Source organism: Fomitiporia mediterranea (genome assembly GCF_000271605.1).
Source record: "Fomitiporia mediterranea MF3/22 unplaced genomic scaffold FOMMEscaffold_9, whole genome shotgun sequence".
Classification (NCBI taxonomy): Eukaryota; Fungi; Basidiomycota; class Agaricomycetes; order Hymenochaetales; family Hymenochaetaceae; genus Fomitiporia; species Fomitiporia mediterranea.
Genome location: NW_006760394.1, coordinates 588,387 through 605,638, shown reverse-complemented (window position 1 = coordinate 605,638; position 17,252 = coordinate 588,387). Strand labels below are relative to the sequence as shown.

The 17,252-nt window shown below is 45.1% G+C and overlaps 6 protein-coding genes across 6 annotated transcripts; 5 read left to right on the top strand and 1 right to left on the bottom strand.

Moving 5' to 3' along the window:
- Positions 1–778: 778 nt before the first annotated feature.
- FOMMEDRAFT_169881 (uncharacterized protein) lies at positions 779–3,028 on the top strand. The gene is made up of 6 exons (XM_007269125.1): positions 779–963; positions 1,018–1,196; positions 1,258–1,658; positions 1,710–1,792; positions 1,842–1,963; positions 2,019–3,028. The coding sequence occupies exons 1-6, from the start codon at positions 783–785 to the stop codon at positions 2,763–2,765; spliced, it is 1,713 nt and encodes a 570-aa protein (XP_007269187.1). The 5' UTR covers positions 779–782; the 3' UTR covers positions 2,766–3,028.
- A 287-nt stretch (positions 3,029–3,315) lies between these two features.
- Positions 3,316–5,527, top strand: FOMMEDRAFT_22223 (kinase-like protein). Its single transcript, XM_007269124.1, has 5 exons — positions 3,316–3,382; positions 3,482–3,756; positions 3,977–4,229; positions 4,290–4,875; positions 4,930–5,527. The coding sequence occupies exons 1-4, from the start codon at positions 3,322–3,324 to the stop codon at positions 4,784–4,786; spliced, it is 1,086 nt and encodes a 361-aa protein (XP_007269186.1). The 5' UTR covers positions 3,316–3,321; the 3' UTR covers positions 4,787–4,875; positions 4,930–5,527.
- A 158-nt stretch (positions 5,528–5,685) lies between these two features.
- FOMMEDRAFT_30463 (ribosomal protein S10) lies at positions 5,686–6,560 on the top strand (the record flags this gene model as incomplete). Its single annotated transcript, XM_007269123.1, has 2 exons — positions 5,686–5,759; positions 5,816–6,560. The coding sequence occupies 2 exons, from the start codon at positions 5,686–5,688 to the stop codon at positions 6,558–6,560; spliced, it is 819 nt and encodes a 272-aa protein (XP_007269185.1).
- A 1,284-nt stretch (positions 6,561–7,844) lies between these two features.
- FOMMEDRAFT_30462 (uncharacterized protein) lies at positions 7,845–8,872 on the bottom strand (the record flags this gene model as incomplete). The annotated part of the gene is made up of 6 exons (XM_007269122.1): positions 7,845–8,041; positions 8,103–8,177; positions 8,247–8,270; positions 8,325–8,480; positions 8,538–8,648; positions 8,677–8,872. The coding sequence occupies 6 exons, from the start codon at positions 8,870–8,872 to the stop codon at positions 7,845–7,847; spliced, it is 759 nt and encodes a 252-aa protein (XP_007269184.1).
- A 394-nt stretch (positions 8,873–9,266) lies between these two features.
- Positions 9,267–10,199, top strand: FOMMEDRAFT_30461 (uncharacterized protein; the record flags this gene model as incomplete). Its single annotated transcript, XM_007269121.1, has 5 exons — positions 9,267–9,334; positions 9,360–9,438; positions 9,483–9,636; positions 9,708–9,803; positions 9,895–10,199. The coding sequence occupies 5 exons, from the start codon at positions 9,267–9,269 to the stop codon at positions 10,197–10,199; spliced, it is 702 nt and encodes a 233-aa protein (XP_007269183.1).
- Positions 10,200–13,249: 3,050 nt separating this feature from the next.
- Positions 13,250–15,978, top strand: FOMMEDRAFT_111964 (NADPH oxidase). Its single transcript, XM_007269120.1, has 5 exons — positions 13,250–13,789; positions 13,855–14,357; positions 14,414–15,247; positions 15,318–15,411; positions 15,472–15,978. Exons 1-5 carry the CDS (start codon positions 13,417–13,419, stop codon positions 15,480–15,482), a joined length of 1,815 nt encoding a protein of 604 aa, XP_007269182.1. The 5' UTR covers positions 13,250–13,416; the 3' UTR covers positions 15,483–15,978.
- Positions 15,979–17,252: the final 1,274 nt, after the last annotated feature.

The following is a 17,252-nucleotide window of genomic DNA, read 5'->3' as shown; positions in this document are numbered from 1 at the left end:
CTTCAACCATTACTTATGTAGAGAGTGCATTTTGTTAATGGTTCTGTAAAAACAAACAAGCAGACAGCTGTCACATGACTCACATCTCGTCAGACAAGGACATGTTGTAAGATGGGAAAAATATTGAATTTAAGGAGTGTAGGGTATAGTTCTGAGACATAGTAGAATTTTTTTGTCTTTTTTTAGTTAATGAATGCTAATACTTGGAAGTTATGAATGTCTACAGTAGATGTATTTGATTTCTATATACATCTGACGGATGTGCAAAAACCGCGGATACCGTGAGAAAGTTATCCGCGGATGTGGTATCCGTGGGAATTTGTCAACCGCGGTACGACACCGCGGATAGCCTTATCCGCTGCAGTCCCTAATCTTAGAGACTCAGAACCTTCAACACGTCGATCACGAGGTTTGTCGGGCACGTGCCACTTTTAAGTTTCTTATCATGCCGATTCTTCGCCACTAGAAGTTGAACTGCTATCCTACCCTACACTAACCTGCAGCAAGTCTGCCGTTTGCATTAAGAAACTATAGCCTCAACGAGCATGGATACGACAAAAATACCTGATAAAATGTGACAAACTTGGCAGTTGTTTTCTTAAGTCGACTTAATCATGTTCTTGGGTTGGTGCTATCGCGTAATGAGATACAGCAGTACCCTGTGCCGCTAACGCCAAGCCCGCTTACCTTATGGGCATCCCCAAGTACGAGTATAAAGCGGGCCAGAAGGAAATCTTGGAATTTTTGTGACCTTTTTCCATCGGGTGACCGATCGAGCGACAATGCCCTCTGGTCGACTGCTTGTCGTCTTCGTAGCGATATCTCTCTTCCTGTCCGTCCGAGCCGTCTCCAACAAGGTCCTGAACGTTAGCTTCCCTAGCACTCCTCCTGACACATCAAGGAATATCGTCCATGATAATTTCTTCGGTATTTCGTGGGAGCTGTACCCGCTCAACTATCTATGTGATTCCCCAATCTCGTTCAGAGTCTGGCACAGGATCTAACCTCATCCTACAGGGGGCGAATCACCTGATGCCATGCCCAGCGCAATGAAAAATTATCTTTCAAACATACGTGCTCGTATGTCAACGCCATTGCGTATTCGCATCGGTGGGAATAGCATGGACGGTTCTCAGTATGTTCCTGGCCAGAAAAACATGATTACGATTACGGACGAGAATGCGAATTTCAACGATGTATGTGTGCTTAAATATGCGCAATATACGCGAATGCAGTTGCTCATACGTTCTTGAGCAGGTGCCAGTCGATTTTGGACCCGTACTATTTGATGTTCTAAATGCCATGGCGGACACTGTTGGGGAAATGCAGTTCATACTCGGACTGAGCATGCGTAATCCCGACGCGGATGACAACGTCATTGAACTTGCTGCAGCTTCATGGCAAAAACTGGGAAATCGCTTGGACGCGTTGTTGTTAGGGAACGAACCAGATCTTTATGCGGGGCACGGTGATATCCAAGGATACACGATCCAGCAGTACATTTTAGATGTCGGAGATGTCTACAATGATCTAGGGAATTCCGTCTACGGCAACTTGACGAATACGACGATTATTGGTGGGCCAACAATCTGCTGCGCGTGGCCATTGGATGACGTGTTAAATGCGGGCTTGATCAAGTTCCCGTACAAGTATTTCACGTTAGTAGTTTTGGCCGTGAAGGTGAATAAGTAGCTAATGGTCCCCCACAGGATTCAGCACTACCCAACACATGTCTGCGGTGGATCAACAGCAGCGAGCTCAAACATCACCTATTATATTTCCCACGTGAATGGTGAGGCAATAGTGTGTTAAGTTGTTCAGCTATTGATGACACTTCACAGTGTCCCCATTCCTTCGATGGAACGACGAAGGAATTGAACTGGCAAGAGAAGCTGGTGTGCCTATGCTACTCACTGAATATAACTCTGCCTCTTGCGGTGGTGATCCTAGCGTTGCTCCTACGGTATTTCATTTCTTTAAGTGCAACGCGCCATCTGTAATCTCACGCAACTTCGTAGTTCGCTGCGTGTCTTTGGGCTATAGATACTGCTTTACAAGGAGCAGCGCTCAATTTTACCGGCATGTACCTGCATACTCGGGAGATTGGTGTTACATATAATCTCTTCGAACCACCGTCTAAGGATGCGTCGCTAGATAGCAACTGGCATACCGGAGCCAACTACTACTCATTGCTCGTGCTCGCTGAGTCTATTTCGAACTCGACATCTATCGTTGTTGATCTGAACATTGATAACTCGACGACCAACAACGCCTCGAGCGTTGCTGCCTATGGTATTTACGACGGAGACGCACGCAACCGCAGCAAGCTGGTATTCTTTAACTACGATTACCCTCGGGCAGGCGGGAACAGCTCCGACGCAATCCAATCATTTGTAATCCCCGCAAATCTCACGTCCACTGTTGGCGTACGCTACCTTCTTGCAGCTAACATTACCGAGCAGACTGCGATTAGTTGGGCGAATCAGACCGTAGGCGAGAATGGTGTTTTGCAAGGTACACAGACTATGGAGATCGTCAACTGTACGGAAGGTTGCAGTGTAAAAGTTCCTGGTCCCGGACTTGCCGTCGTTTGGCTGGAACCCCAGAGCGAGTTGCAGTCTTCGAGCATTTACTCTGGTAACTCGACGGTTGCTGGTGATTCCCCAGTTTCCCACACCACGTCTGGCTCAATCGTGACACGGAGATATAATCTTCATTTGGTGTTCGGTGTGGTGTTCACAATTGTTATCGGGCTGGCCTTCTAAAGTTGCGGTCGCTGTTTTTTGCTTGCGGACACAAGGACATTTGGAATTTTGAGTTGCGTGAAACTCATTAAATTTTATGGTGCATCTTTGCTCTCCCCAACTCTGTATCCGGATACATTCACATTTCCGCTTCCTTCCTTTTTTTGCTGTCCTCTCGCTCATTCATAAATATATATACCCAAGGTTAGAGGCAACTCTCTTATCCTCATCTAGAGCCATAGTTCTCTGTAATCATTTCAAATAAATTAAAATATACATATCTCATTTGCTGATATCATGCCTCCGAAAGCAGTACTGATGGCCTTTCCCAAGTGATGGTGATGTACGCGAATTCTCCTTTTGTCTTCAAAATCAGAATTCTGACGGAAGAAAAAAGTGAAGCGTGACTGTGACTGACGCGTCGCTTCCATATAAGGGTCTGAGACAAATAAGGAAGCAGTACCGTGAATTTCCTGTTGGCTTCAAACTGCCATCTACTTGCGTCTTTGTCTTTATTCAAGCACTCCTCCAACACGCTGTCAACTACGCTGTCGCTCTCTCTTACACTCCCTATACCATGGAACTAACATTTGGTGGGAAGTATAGATTAGAAGAAGAGATTGGATATGGGGGTTGCGGTATGTTGCCTGCTCCAAGCCACGACGTCAGCCCCGACTGAATTACTTTTCGTTTTTTGTTGCCCTTCTTTGCCGTTAAAATGTGCGGTGCATAAACAGGGTCTGTGTATATGGGCACGCATACCATCGCCGGCAAAGAGGTTGCCATCAAGGTCGAATCGGCAAATGCAAAACATTCCATGCTCAAGCAAGAGTCCAGGATATACAAAACCCTAATGGGAGGTCCTGGCGTGCCATGGATGATGTGGTCCGGAAAACAAGGAGACTATAATGTGATGGTTATTGATCTGCTCGGTCCGTCGCTGGAAGACCTCTTCAAGATTTGCAACAAGCACTTTACGCTCAAGACCGTACTTTTACTTGCCGACCAGATGGTACGAATTTTCTCGTTCCGTTCTACTCTCCTTTCTTTTCGTGAGCGGTCTCTGTTATTTTGGTGGCTCGGTGGCTGGATGCGGGCTGAGGTGCTGCGCGAAAGAATGTGCTGGGCATCCCATGTTGATGTCGAACATCAATTCGAGCCACCTTCGAATATTCCCACAATAATCTATTAAACCGAAATTGGTTCCGAAGACTAACTTCCATTTTCTCTAGCTTTCACTCATTGAATTTATTCACTCTCGCGACTGGGTACATCGAGATATTAAGCCTGCCAACTTCCTCATGGGCCCAGACGTATATTCGTCCTCGCGGCCGTCGTCCTGCGACCGGGTGAACGTAATTGACTTCGGCCTCGCGAAGAAGTATGCGAACAGTGGGACGGGCGAACACATCAAGAACACACAGTGTGACACTCATGGGGTCGGAACTCCGCTTTTTGCCAGCATCAACACGCACAAAGGTGAAGGTACGGTGCACACGCCTGTTGCCTAGTTGAGCTTCTTTGATGACGTCGTTCTAAACTTAGATTGCTCAAGGCGTGATGACCTTGAGTCGTTGGCGTATACGCTCATCTATTTCCTCCGTGGAACATTGCCCTGGCGGAAGGTGAAGCCTCCTCCGGACGCCGATAAGAACCCGAAACTCGCGTGGGATAAGGTCCTGGTTGCAAAACTCGCTGCTGAGTCTTCTGGAATCGTCACCGCAGGTCTCCCAACCGAATTCGACATCTTCTATCGATATGTGCGAAACCTCGCCTTTGAGGATCTACCCGATTACGCTGGCTGCCGAAAACTGTTCCGAGATCTCGCGAAACGTGAGGGTATCGAGTATGACGGCCAATTTGACTGGACTGTTGTGGGCGAACGTGTGTGGCGCCGAAAGAGTGGCAAGCAGCGGTCTGCCAGCGGGCCTAGTACTATCAGTGGCGGCAGCCAGAGACGTCGCCGGTTTTGCGAAGCGTGTGAAGCTCGCGCTCAAATGGAAGCTGAGATGCACTCCATACCGTTGTCTCGACGGTCATAGGGAGTGGGACGAAGAAATCTGTTGGGTTGTATTTTTATTTCTCTCATCATTCTGGGTGTATTTCTAGCTAGTGGTCAAGTAATGTCAAGGCAAGTTGTCCTTCGTACTTGAGTTATGTATATCTGACTTATGGAAAAATTTAGCCTTCCTTTTGGATGCCTTGACAACACTACAAATTGTCCGCACCGGCCACTGCCGTGGCTGAGGGCCATGATCCTCGCCTAGCATCGTGCGAGAAACTCGCTGTACCCTGCCTTGGATAATAACAAAGAGCATGTCTGGGAATCTAGCCCCGGAATGGATCTCAAAGGTCGCGACAGCCGGGCGTGTCGCGATTTTAATTGACATTGCTTTTCATCGTGTTGCCAATCGTTTTGCTTTGCTGTTACAATGGGGACTCCGCCTGGCCGGCATGGTCCTCTATCTCGCCTTGCTCTCGCAACTCTGCACTTGACTAGGATTTCTTTGGGGTTTTAACACATGGATAGATCGTAAATGGCATGTAGACGAATATCTCCGTTCTCACAAATCTTGTTTCTATTTGTATCATTACTATTCTACCTGCTTTCTTCGCCACCATGTGCCCACTTGTATACGTGCTCTGTTGGATCTAGCTGTCATATATTGTAGCTGTTCTTATTTGCCTGCATTTCTCAATCAATATTTGGATTGTTGCATTTTGTACTTTTTCTACTGTATATAGGACTCTTTATCACTTGAAAATATCTGTGCTTTGACATACCAGCTCCTCTAATTAGGCTATATTTGCTTCGACTTGAATCAAAACTGGAATCGGAGTTTAAAATACGGGGCGCGATGCGCGATTTGGTCACATGATCTTTTGAATCATTTCTTTTGCGGCACGTCTATGGCCTCGTTGATTGCTCTGACTGGCAGCTATGATGCTCGCAAACCAGGCAAGGACTGGCATTGCTTTTGCTGAGCGGCTGCTAAAGCAGGTAATTCTCCCAAGGTGTTTTCAGTTCACAAGGTTCAGTGTTTATCCCCACGCTAAATTTTCTTGCATAGATCACTTCGATTTAATGGATTTGCCACCGAGACTACGACAACAGCGCAACCTTCAGATGATGCTTCGCTTCCAACCTCCTTTAAAAGGCGACGAAAGGAACAGTTAATGGTCATACCGGATGTGTCCGAGCGTGAATACGCAGCGAAAGTCATACACGGACGTTCCATCTTCGCACCCATTCGACACGAAAAGACGCATGGAATACCCGTTGCGAGTCTACACGTCCGAGGGTACAATCACCGCGAATTAGATCTTTTCTTGCACTTTGCTTCTCATGCTGCGTCTGCACTTGCGATTCCCGTCAGCGAGCCTATCCGCCTGCCAACGCAACGTAGCTTGTGGACCGTCCCGAAAGGACCATTCGTGCACAAGAAAGCTCAGGAGAATTTTGAACGGAAAGTACATAAGCGTATGTTGCAAGCGTGGGATGCGACGGATAACGTTGTCGAGCATTGGTTACGGTACATTCAGACGTACCCACAACCGGGAGTTGGGTTAAGAATTGTGCGTTGGCATCGTGCCCCGCTTGGGATTGGGAAGAAACATACGGAACGAACGTCACAGGCGCAGTTGAAGTCGCAAGAACTCGAGAATATTACGAATCGACAGCGGGTTGAGGAGGTTGCGAAGAATATTGTGAAGCAGGAGATGGCGACGGCTAAGATAGATGAGCCTACGCCCAAAGTGATCACACAGAAGAGCGAGGCTCCAAAAGAGTCGAATACACGGGAGAAGTCTGGATAGATTTTAGGTATGCTCGCGATTGTTTAATTTGTGTATCCAATTCTGATTCCGGCTTAAGATATATCCCTAGCCTTTTATAATTATAATTCGGCAAAAAGTCACTGACTCCGCGCAAGTTCTTTCTTCGCCAGAGCTACCTGGACAATTTGTTTTCTTATTATCAGTAGTGCCACACTCTTAAAGACTCAAGTCATACCAAGTTAACAAAGACTCTCTCGTCCGTCACGCGATGAAATTCAACGAAATGTCTCAAAGAAAGTAACCATTACGAAATCCCTTCTATCGACTCCGAAATAACTCTGCTCGAGCATCAGCATGCACTTACGTACCCGTATCCCACTCTCAGCACACTTCTGTAATATCTAATGATTTTCTCAGCGTTCTACCAAATCGTGATCATCTCTATTGAGTCAACACCGCTGTTCGAACATGATTATCTTCACTGACGATCCTGCATCTTCCTGTTCGTTTTTTAAAAAGTCTGATAATGACTCCTCAATGCTTCATCATACCGTGTATTTCGTATCCTAGGCGACAATGAAGCCTTCCCCGAGTCGGAGCTGTTGATGGCTGATCCTGGAATTTGTCGAGCCGCAACTGTCTTTGTCTTTGCTCACGCTGAACCTCTTTCTCTCTCTCAGGTTTCATTCTGCTCTTGATTCATGCAGCACTTACAGAGTCGTACACATTGGATGCATTTGCTTCACCATTTGCCTAAGGGAATGCCAACTCTGAGAGCTCACGGTGAGAACGCAAATATTTTCAATTTACACACATGCAACAGCATCCTAATTGCTCCTGAACCCATCACAAGACGCCCACCCTTTTTTGTATGGCATAGTAGATGGTGGTTAAGCACAAAGGTAACTCAGCCTCAGTTGTGACTTTTGAATAATCCTTCAATCTCCTGGCTGCCTGACGACGAACTCTTGAATGAAATTTCTTTTTGACTCATTGGCGCAGCTGCGTGTAAACATCGTTTGTAAAAAGCCGTCCAGCTCTATAGAAAATTTCCTACATTGTGCCACTAACGCGCCTGAAACCATAGAACTGCATAGCCACTGCTAGATGAAAAAATATTTGTTGTCTGTAGCAATCATTACAGTAAATCAAAGGCTGTGTACCTGTGCATACAGAGGGTAAGAACTCAAACTTGGCATGTTCTGCAGTCAACACCACTACTCAAGCTTTGACTTACAACAATAGATGGCAGAGATACTACATAACACGTATGTGGGTGACAAGCAATTTGGCATCGAATCGAACAATCCCATCCACAAGCAGCTAATGATTATGATTAAGAACTAGCGATCTCTTTAATTCTTCTGCTATCTTCTCCGCAATCTCTTTGTTTATCTTGTCAAACGTAAATCCAAAGTCCTTCTCGCAAATCCTTTCCAGTTCTGCTTTGGTCTGCTTCCAACAGGTTGGATACCAACATGTGACTTCGGTTTCAAAATTATATCCATCCGGACCTGTCACTGCAAAGAATAGAAAGAACTCAACTTCTTCTTTCGTCAAATATATTGAATATAAACTCACTGATGATTTGGTTCAAGTATGGCGTCTTGTGCATGGACATAATCCACCGAACTTCATAACCTTCTTTCCTTGCATCTGGTGAAGAATGATTAGCAAGTGAGTTTAGCTTGTGTTATGATTACAATAGTTTTGATTTCAACGTACAGAACATCAATTCAGCAGTATTATCTGCTTAATTAGATAAGTTTTTAGGATCGTAGAAGGATGAAGACCATTACAAACCTTTGCAAGTTAAAGGCTGATCTGTCGGCTGTGCAAATGCTCTCATCACTCCAAAGGCGAATTTATAAGCGTCTTCCAGCTCGTCCCACCGGTCGTCACAAAAGCACTTCCAAAGATAAGTTATCCATTTCTTCGGATCTTCTGTATTCTCATAAACTGCAGAACAATATTCGGAGAAAAGCAGCATATGTAATAATTAATAATATAAATTACCTATTAGATTGGCAGTGTCCCCCACAACACTTTTCTTTACAATCCACTTCATATGAGGTAAGTTCTTTCTCATCCCCGGAAAAGGGGCATTTACAGTCAATCTATAAATGACTAAACAACTGCATTAGAAACCACACACATATAGTGAATTCTTTCTCGTTGTGTCCAGCTTCTTGAAGAACTTTAATTGCTGCAACCTCCTCGTCTTCTGGCAATAGAACGTAGGCCTTCCTTGATTGACTGAGAAGAAGAGTTTTTTCAGATGAGAAGACATGTGTGATCTTTGATTTAGGAATGAAGATATTCCGGAGAACGTCTCGTATCCAGCCAAACATTGTATATGAAGCTGAAAATGAGATGTTGCAAGAAGTGGAAGTAGAAACACAGTGAGGCAGGCTTCACAAGAAAGTGCGTGATGTAGGCCGAGGCAACGTCGAGTACCCTTGCCGCCTTGCTTTTGTGAAGCTGCTATCAATGGGATCGGATTTCATAGCTTAACTGTGAGTACTGACTGGTTTATGCACAGGAACGGTAGGTCGGCTAGATCGGTCATCAAGAGTAGGTATATGCTAACAGCCATATATAGACTGTTCAACTGTATAGAAACTTAAAACGGATAAACTTAATCAATAATACAAGTGGACGCTTGTATTGTCATAAGCCAAGCTCTTGCATAAACTAAACTATTTATATTGTCTGCCTAGAAGTGTCTCATATCAGAACTCACTGATGGCAATACCTGCCACAGCACTTGCAGGAATAAAATGGTATAGCAGTTACCACTTTGAATCTAACTAGTAAGGAGACTACATTTGCATGTAGCATAGCTACCCTCATCAATAAGCAAAGTTCCACATACGTCAAGAAGGAGTACACAAAGTACATTTGCCACCCGTGCATGGTCTACAAACCCCTCTTTTGTTCCTTTGTCTTACTCCTATAAAGATGAGCAAACACACAAGATCAAAGAGCCAAAATTTCGGAAAGTTTGAAACACCAAAACAAGATGATACGTATGGAAGGTCGTCCCTTCCGGAGGTTACCACCAGTAGTGTAAGAAGACAGAACGACGATATCCTATATGCCCAACTCGAGAGTGGTTTGTACACTTTCTTGCACATTTTTAACTCTCTAAGACATTCAACTAACGTTTCATTGTTCATTGGACAGAAGCAAGAAACCAACTCAAGTTCTATGGCATCCATCTTGAGAGGGAAGGCATAGTTAAATCCGTATTCCGTGGTGGAAAATACATAGCCTCCATTGGTGAGCAAGTTTTGTTCAGAACTATAACTTATAAATTATCATGAAGTTTAACTAACAAACGGATTCTCTGGATTTGCACTGTAAACCGCAGGAGAAGATTCTACGCCATCAAGGAGAAGTAGTACAGCCCAGATCCTCGGGTCCCCTAAGAAGGTTAACGATAAGAATCTCGTGTCGGTGGAGTGGAAATGTGGATGCTCCAAGAAAGTGAGGCCTCTACCCACTGGTAGAGGAGACAACTTCAAGGAAGCGCGACTTCGCCTTCGTCTGGCTCTCCTTGAGGATGTGCATAGTCATAAATGCCAGGGATACACACCAGACGATAAGCCAGAGGAGATTGAAGCACTCAGGGCAGAAATTGAGGCTATCACTGGCAAGCCGCAGCGAAGGAGGTAGGTGTGAAGGAGTCTGGGATAAATCGGGAATGAGAAGCCTGTCGAGAAGAGAACTACTTCCCAGGAAGTACGAGTCGTTCCCGAAGATAAGTGCGTAATAGTATATGCAGATTGGTGCGAATAGTCTCAGTCGTGGTCTGTTTCAAATTCAATATACTGATGAACAGTTGTGTTATTAACGGCATGAGTGGAGGTTGACGGAGAAGATCAACTGTGATGTGCATGTAATACTACTAGCGTTCAGAAAGACAAAGACAGCCAGTATTAGTCTTACTGCCTGTTGGGCTTATGACAACCTAATTGTCGAGTAGAGTGATTCACTGCAGCTGAATACTGAGCATCTCGACTCTGCCATCATCAGCTCTACTTCGACCATCAGACATCAGGATGCAGTCTACTCACTTACAACGATATCAATGTTCTTGTAGCACTTTGACCATCAGCACCCATCCTTGTCTACAAGCACAACAAGCCTTGCCTAAATAGTTACAGCAACACAAAGGAACACTCCAAAAACGTCTCTAATGAATACTTATTAATAGCAGCAACATCATTATCAAAAGGGCCACATAGCAACTTACTTAAGTAAGTGAGTGTGAATTGTACATGATACGCATCCGAGTCGGGACCCTTCTCGACGGGTGGAATTGTATTTGTAATATTTAGGCATGGGCATTTCCTTTGAAGGGATCAATATTGTTGCTGTTGTTGGTATCAAATACCCGTTACAACGGAGTAAGCGAAAGTGTGAGTGGAATGGAATGGAACGAAGGCAGAATGTGGAAGGAAGCGAAATGAGGAGAGTAACAGAAACGACTGTTGGTAAGTCCTACAAACAGCGTTGTGAAGAAACGAAGAAACCGTTGTCGTTTGTAGAAAAGTCTGTTGGAAGGTCGAGGCAAATACAAATTACTCAGAATAGAATAGAAACAAGAAAAATGACTTGATTTAACTCGAATTACATTTTCACGGGACCGTTTTGGGTTTCCTTTGCACCTAGGTTTTTGCGTTTGCCCCCTCTCCTGCCAAGTCTAACAGAGTAGAATGTCAGTTATGAGCGCGAGGTGCGATTGTTCCGTAATCTCCGCGTACATCCGAAACGTCCGTTGATGCGCTCTCACTGCAATATCGACGCTTAAGGATCATCACGGGTCGGGGATGAATGAGCGTCTGTTGTCTCGGTGTAAGATCATTGATGAGCGTGTGTACGTACGTTCGAGCGCGGATCCGTGGTCGTATCTTCCTGTGATTTAGTGGATTTGTATGGCTGTGTGGGTGTTTAAGCAAAGGCGGGGGAGATATCTTACGTTCCTGATGAAGATGAACTCTCCTCGGGACAACAATAAATAGATGATTTCGTTCTCGTCATAGATTTAGAACTCTCGTATCACAGAAATCAGCAGAAACAGCCCTCGGATCGATTTTTTTTTTCGTGATGTTAGATCTTCTCGGTTTGATGCGTCCGAGTTTGTCTTGCTGTCTGAACGAGGGGTGGCGCCGTGGCGTTGGTGTATTTATTAGATGAACGCGGTTCGTCCTCGTAGCAGGCACACACCGGGACAGCGGAGACAAGGATAAGATGCGCAGCAGCAGTAACGAATCAACGAACCAATAACGTCTTCATGTCCATAAATTAACCTCTTCTACCGAAAGCAAGGAGGAAACTAGGAACATTTGTATTCGGCATATGCATGGCAACACCAAAGAGTAGATGTCATCGTCCGAATTACAAGGACAGAGAAAAGCATCCTTCATATCCAGTCAATAGTGGCCACACTCTGCGTGAACACAAGTTTAAGTAGGCATTCAAGGACTGCATCGGTGGATAAACCATGGGTGTGGATTTAGAGATGATCTGTTCGTGACGGCAACTTTCTTCATTTACTCAGTGTCGATCATTGTACAGTTGAAAATGTCTTATTGCATAACGTCGGGAGAGGGCTAAACCCAATGCATTATACAATTTATGCATTATGACAATACATTTTGGCTGAGGACCTGAATTTTGGTCCGGCCAAAAGTCTATGCATTATGCCATTTATGCATTATGATGTGATGCAATAAGACATTTTCAACTGTATTTCCTATTAATATTATATTTATCTGCCCTCAGGAACAAACGCCATCATCAATGCAGTGGCAGAAAGTCACCATCCGAGCTCGGCTCGCACCTCCACTGTTCCTTCTCTTCGGCATGATTCTAGCGACACATTTCATTAGGAGGAGCGTGGTTTAGTACCTTTAAACTTAGCGTTCAGTGTTGAGTTCTAAGTTTGCATGAGAGTATCGACTATCGGCACCGTGCGATTGAATGAAGTTTGGTGTATTTATAGCGTGTTAACCAAATTCGTCGCTTGCATCTTGAGAGGAAGGGGCTCATGTTTGTCGAGATAGGGTGTGAAAGCAACCTCATGGTTCTCACTCCAGCTGTCTGTTTTCCATTTTTGCTAAAGCTCCTCCTGGATACGAAGGGAGAGAGACTGACGATGGTTGAGTATAGATAGCTTTTGTGGTGACTGGTATCCTCCTATGATGCAGCAGTTCCGTTCCGTTGGACACTGGACAGAGTAGTCTCCAGTGGACTGGACAACGGGTGGAATAGAATTTGTATTTTTTGATCGCCGTGGATTTCGGCGGCCCATCTGCATCCGCAGTCGCCCAGTGGCACATCATGCCAACTCTAGCGCCGCAAGTCAACCGCAATTGTTCTCCCTGCTGGCGTTTCAGCGGTGCCGTCCAGGGTAATTTCCAATGCCGATGACGGACGATGTCAAGTGTACACAGACAGGCGTGTGGGCGGGGAGAGTCGCTGGACGTGTTAGCCGTGTCTGTTGCTGTGTCAGAGGGCCAGAAATAGAGGCGAGGGAGGGTTCTAGATCAAAGAAAATGGACATGCCGATGAGACGGGATCAGAATTCGGGCGGCGGAGATCGTGGGTAGCTGCCGAATATGGGATATACACTGTCAAGGAAACGTGACGACCCGCGGGCGTGGTTGTGATGGCCTCACCGCTGCTCTTTGCCTTGAACTAACTCGTCGCCCCCTCCCTATCTCGAGGTCTCATAACCCCCGCAGGACGGTCCCTTTCCTTCTCTCTTCCTTCAGGCGCAGCGCGCTCGCTCATTTCTCTCTCCCCTTCCTCCCCCCGGACTCTCGACAAAGAGTTTAGCAAAGACGGACAGACTAGACAAGATCATCAAGACACGAATCAAATTCCGATGGCGTTCAATATGAAGAGATCCTCTGGCCTTGATTTCTCCGACAGGGGGCCTGCTCTCGACGCTCACCCGGATCTCACCCTCAATATGGGCAACCCCAACCTCCAGAGGAATAAGACGGAGAGACAGCGCATGCAGGGTCTCATGCGCAACACGACTCTGCGCGGGCATTCGAATGGCGAGCAGACGGGCGCCAATAAGAAAATGTCCATGAAGGAACGCTGGGATATGTGGATGCTCAACGAGGGCGGTCGGAGGATGTTCTTCTACGCCTTCCTATTCTTGCATATCTTAGTCTTCACCTTTGGATGGTTTCATTATGCGTTGAAGGATAATTTGGTTGGCTCGCGGGCGACGTTTGGTGTAACTTTCGGTAAGCAAGAATTTTTCTAGTAAATTGCGTAGTTACAGACAGTCTGATAATCGTATGTATCACAGTTATTGCTCGTACTGCTGCTCTCGTCCTTCACGTGGATGTTATCTTCATCCTCCTCCCCGTCTGCCGGAATTTCATTTCTCTACTCCGTCGCACGGCTCTCAACGACGTCATCCCATTTGACAAGAACATCACGTTCCACAAAGCAGTCGCATGGTCGATTGTGTTCTTTTCCTTTGTGCACATCGCAGCGCACATGGTGAACTATGCGAAGCTCGCGATTGCAGACACAGATGCGAAGACGACGGGCCAACGTGTTGCGACGTTCATCATCGCAAACATCATCACTGGACCCGGTGCAACTGGATGGATCATGACTATTGCCCTTGGTGTGATGGTGTGGTTTGCCATGGAGAAGCGTCGCCGTGCCCACTTTGAGCGATTCTGGTACTCGCATCACTTGTTCATTGTATTCTTCATCAACTGGCAACTTCACGGTATGTTCTGCATGATCAAGCCAGACAGGCCGCCGTACTGCTCATACAACACCATTGGTGTCTTCTGGGTTAGTATTCCCAAACTGCATATTTTGATGATTTTCCTAATCGTGTTATTTTACAGCGCTACTGGCTTGTTGGAGGAGTGATCTGGATTTACGAACGTATCCTTCGTGAAGTCCGTTCCCGTCACCGCACCTACGTCTCCAAGGTCATCCAACACCCTTCAAAAGTTATGGAAATCCAGATCAAAAAGGAAAAAACGACGACCCGTGCAGGACAATACATCTTCCTCTCTTGCCCTGAAGTTTCTTACTTCCAATGGCATCCGTTCACTCTCACAAGTGCACCCGAGGAAGATTACATTTCCGTACACATTCGTATTGTTGGGGACTTCACTGCTGCTTTCGCTAAGGCTCTCGGATGTGATTTTGATTCTAAGGACAGGCCTGAGAAGGGAGATGAGGGTAAAGTCATCCCGCCACCTGTCAACCGTGTTCTTCCACGTGTAATGGTCGACGGTCCATTCGGTTCCGCATCCGAAGATTTCCTGAAATACGAAACTGTTCTTCTAGTCGGTGCAGGTATCGGTGTCACACCCTTCGCATCGATCCTCAAGAGTATCTGGTACAGGATGAACGGATTCAACAACTCCAAACCCACACGTCTCTCCAAGGTCTACTTCACTTGGGTAATTCGTGATTTCGGTTCAGCAGAGTGGTTCCACTCGTTGTTGAAGGCCATTGAAGACCAGGATACGATGAGGAGGATTGAGATTAGTTTGTATTTGACGGCGAAGATTAAGGATGAGGATGCTACGAATATTATGGTTCAGGATGTTGGTGCGGAAAAGGATGCGATTAGTGGGTTACGTGCTCCGACGCACTTCGGCAGGCCGAATTGGGATCGCGTGTTCCCGTCTATCGCCGAGAAGCATCCTGATACTGATGTTGGAGTGGTACGTCTTCTTGAACAACTATTTCTATTCATTTGCTAACGCATGTTGCTTATTTTGGGTAATGTTTTAGTTCTTCTGTGGTCCATCGGCACTCTCGCGCGTCTTGCATAGCAAGTGTAACAAGTACTCGACCCCGAAGGGAACGAAGTTCTTCTTTGGCAAAGGTTCGTCTCTAACTACCTCCCTTTTTTTCTGGTTTTTGTGACTTATCTGAACTTGAACAGAGAACTTCTAAGCACTGGATCAACGTTCCTCACGGACGCAGGCGGCATCTCCCTGTATCCTATTCCCGTTCTCACTCCTTTATCCTTCCTACCTATGGTCATTCATTTCTTTCTCGTCCGAGTCTTTCGTTATTTCGCTGTTGTTCATGTCAGGAAGGGGTAGGAGGAAAAGAAATGAATGTAGGATATACATAATTATTTCTCTGGTTGGAAGGAAAAGGAAGGAAGCAAGGACTGAGGATATTCTCTCTCTTCTCTCTCTCTTTCTCAAGGATATCAACTTCAAGGATGAACGAAGGACGAAACCAGTAGTATCTGTGTCTAGTGTCAGGTGATCTCTCTTATAGAAGTGGCCCATTCGTTCGTTTTATTTTCGGATATCAATTCTCTGTGTCTAGTTTTAGTTATATATGTCTATGTCAGGTTTTTGCCTTTATTTGTTGTTTATCAGCGTATTCAATTTGCTTTCTTTTTTTCCCTTCTTTTGGATAATAATAATATAAGTTTTATTTGAAAGGGGGTTGACTTGGGTGTGTAGCATATTATGTGCAGATTTATCTGAGTCTAAAAGATTTGTGTACTAACAGTCTCATCTTATGAGATATATTAGTTGTACGAGTGACTTTGTGAAGGAGTTCATTTATATTTAAGTCTCAGAGATTTACTAACAGTCTCAAAATATTATGAGATACACTAGTGGCACAATTTAATTTGTGAAAGATTTTTCATAATTGTATTTATGAGGTAGCTGTAGTTCTCATACAATTCTAATTTTATCTCATATTCCAAATAGCCAGACCAATCTATCTCTTTTACTTCTGACTTGTGTCATTGCTTCGCCTTCGGCCTGTAGCACAGTCTCGTATAGTCTTCCAGTGTAGGTCAGCTGCGTCACTGTCATCAGTTTTGACAGCAGTACGAAGGTTTCTAGCTGCATCACGGCATTCATCAGGTGATGGTCTGGTACTGGATGTTCCGCTTGAACGATCTTTGCTGTCACTGCTGGATGGTTGTTGTTGCTGAGCGTCAGTTGTGCGATCGCTTGACATGCTTGTACGTAGACTCGAAGTGATTGATTATTAGTGTAGGAAGAGATAGAAGGCTTCATACTGACCTTATATATCTTACTGATAAGTGTGCAAAGGTGGTCCCTGGAAGAGCTTGCAAAGTGTTATCAGCTATAGCCTATAGGATGCAAGTCAAAGTTATATCCCCAAGAAGAGTAGGCTTAGTAGCTAGGTAGGTATGGATCAAATAAATGTTCTGAGTAGGCATAGTTACGTTTACAGACGAATTCAGATTGTATGCAAAGTTGGTGGTACTACTGACATTAGGGATTTATCAGAAATTCGTGGCGGAGGGCCACTTAGATCAGTGGCGACATTTCACTAGGTTAACTGTTATAGTGTTATGACTTTATGTTGCACTTAATTGCATGAATTACTGTAAAAGCACAAGTATAGACTGAGTGGATTTCATAGTGGTGAAAGACAAAGATGATATAGCTTGTAAGCTATAGCCTGGTAGATATATGAGGCTACTAGTTTCATTTTTCTCATATACTTTCTTTTACTTATATCAATAAAAAGTCAGTACAATTTGTCTTTTACTCCTCTTTTGTGCCACCAGAGTTTCTTCTCTTCTCATCACATTTTTTAATCAAGTTGTAGGCCTGACTCAGCCCAGCAATGCTTCCATCTGGGAAATCTTGATTGTAACTATTCCATCACGAAAAAGTCGCAACAAATGTAATTAATAATAGCAAATGTAATGTAATAATG

What these genes read in the sequence shown, in the direction of transcription:
- FOMMEDRAFT_169881 (XM_007269125.1), top strand. Translation starts at nt 783, where the DNA reads ATGCCCTCTGGTCGACTGCTTGTCGTCTTCGTAGCGATATCTCTCTTC. An exon ending in AGAATGCGAATTTCAACGAT is followed by an intron (nt 1,197 to 1,257) that starts GTATGTGTGCTT and finishes GTTCTTGAGCAG; the next exon opens with GTGCCAGTCGATTTTGGACC. An exon ending in ATCCTAGCGTTGCTCCTACG is followed by an intron (nt 1,964 to 2,018) that starts GTATTTCATTTC and finishes GCAACTTCGTAG; the next exon opens with TTCGCTGCGTGTCTTTGGGC.
- FOMMEDRAFT_22223 (XM_007269124.1), top strand. Translation starts at nt 3,322, where the DNA reads ATGGAACTAACATTTGGTGGGAAGTATAGATTAGAAGAAGAGATTGGA. An exon ending in GATTGGATATGGGGGTTGCG is followed by an intron (nt 3,383 to 3,481) that starts GTATGTTGCCTG and finishes GTGCATAAACAG; the next exon opens with GGTCTGTGTATATGGGCACG. An exon ending in TTTTACTTGCCGACCAGATG is followed by an intron (nt 3,757 to 3,976) that starts GTACGAATTTTC and finishes CATTTTCTCTAG; the next exon opens with CTTTCACTCATTGAATTTAT.
- FOMMEDRAFT_111964 (XM_007269120.1), top strand. Translation starts at nt 13,417, where the DNA reads ATGGCGTTCAATATGAAGAGATCCTCTGGCCTTGATTTCTCCGACAGG. An exon ending in GACGTTTGGTGTAACTTTCG is followed by an intron (nt 13,790 to 13,854) that starts GTAAGCAAGAAT and finishes TATGTATCACAG; the next exon opens with TTATTGCTCGTACTGCTGCT. An exon ending in CTGATACTGATGTTGGAGTG is followed by an intron (nt 15,248 to 15,317) that starts GTACGTCTTCTT and finishes GTAATGTTTTAG; the next exon opens with TTCTTCTGTGGTCCATCGGC.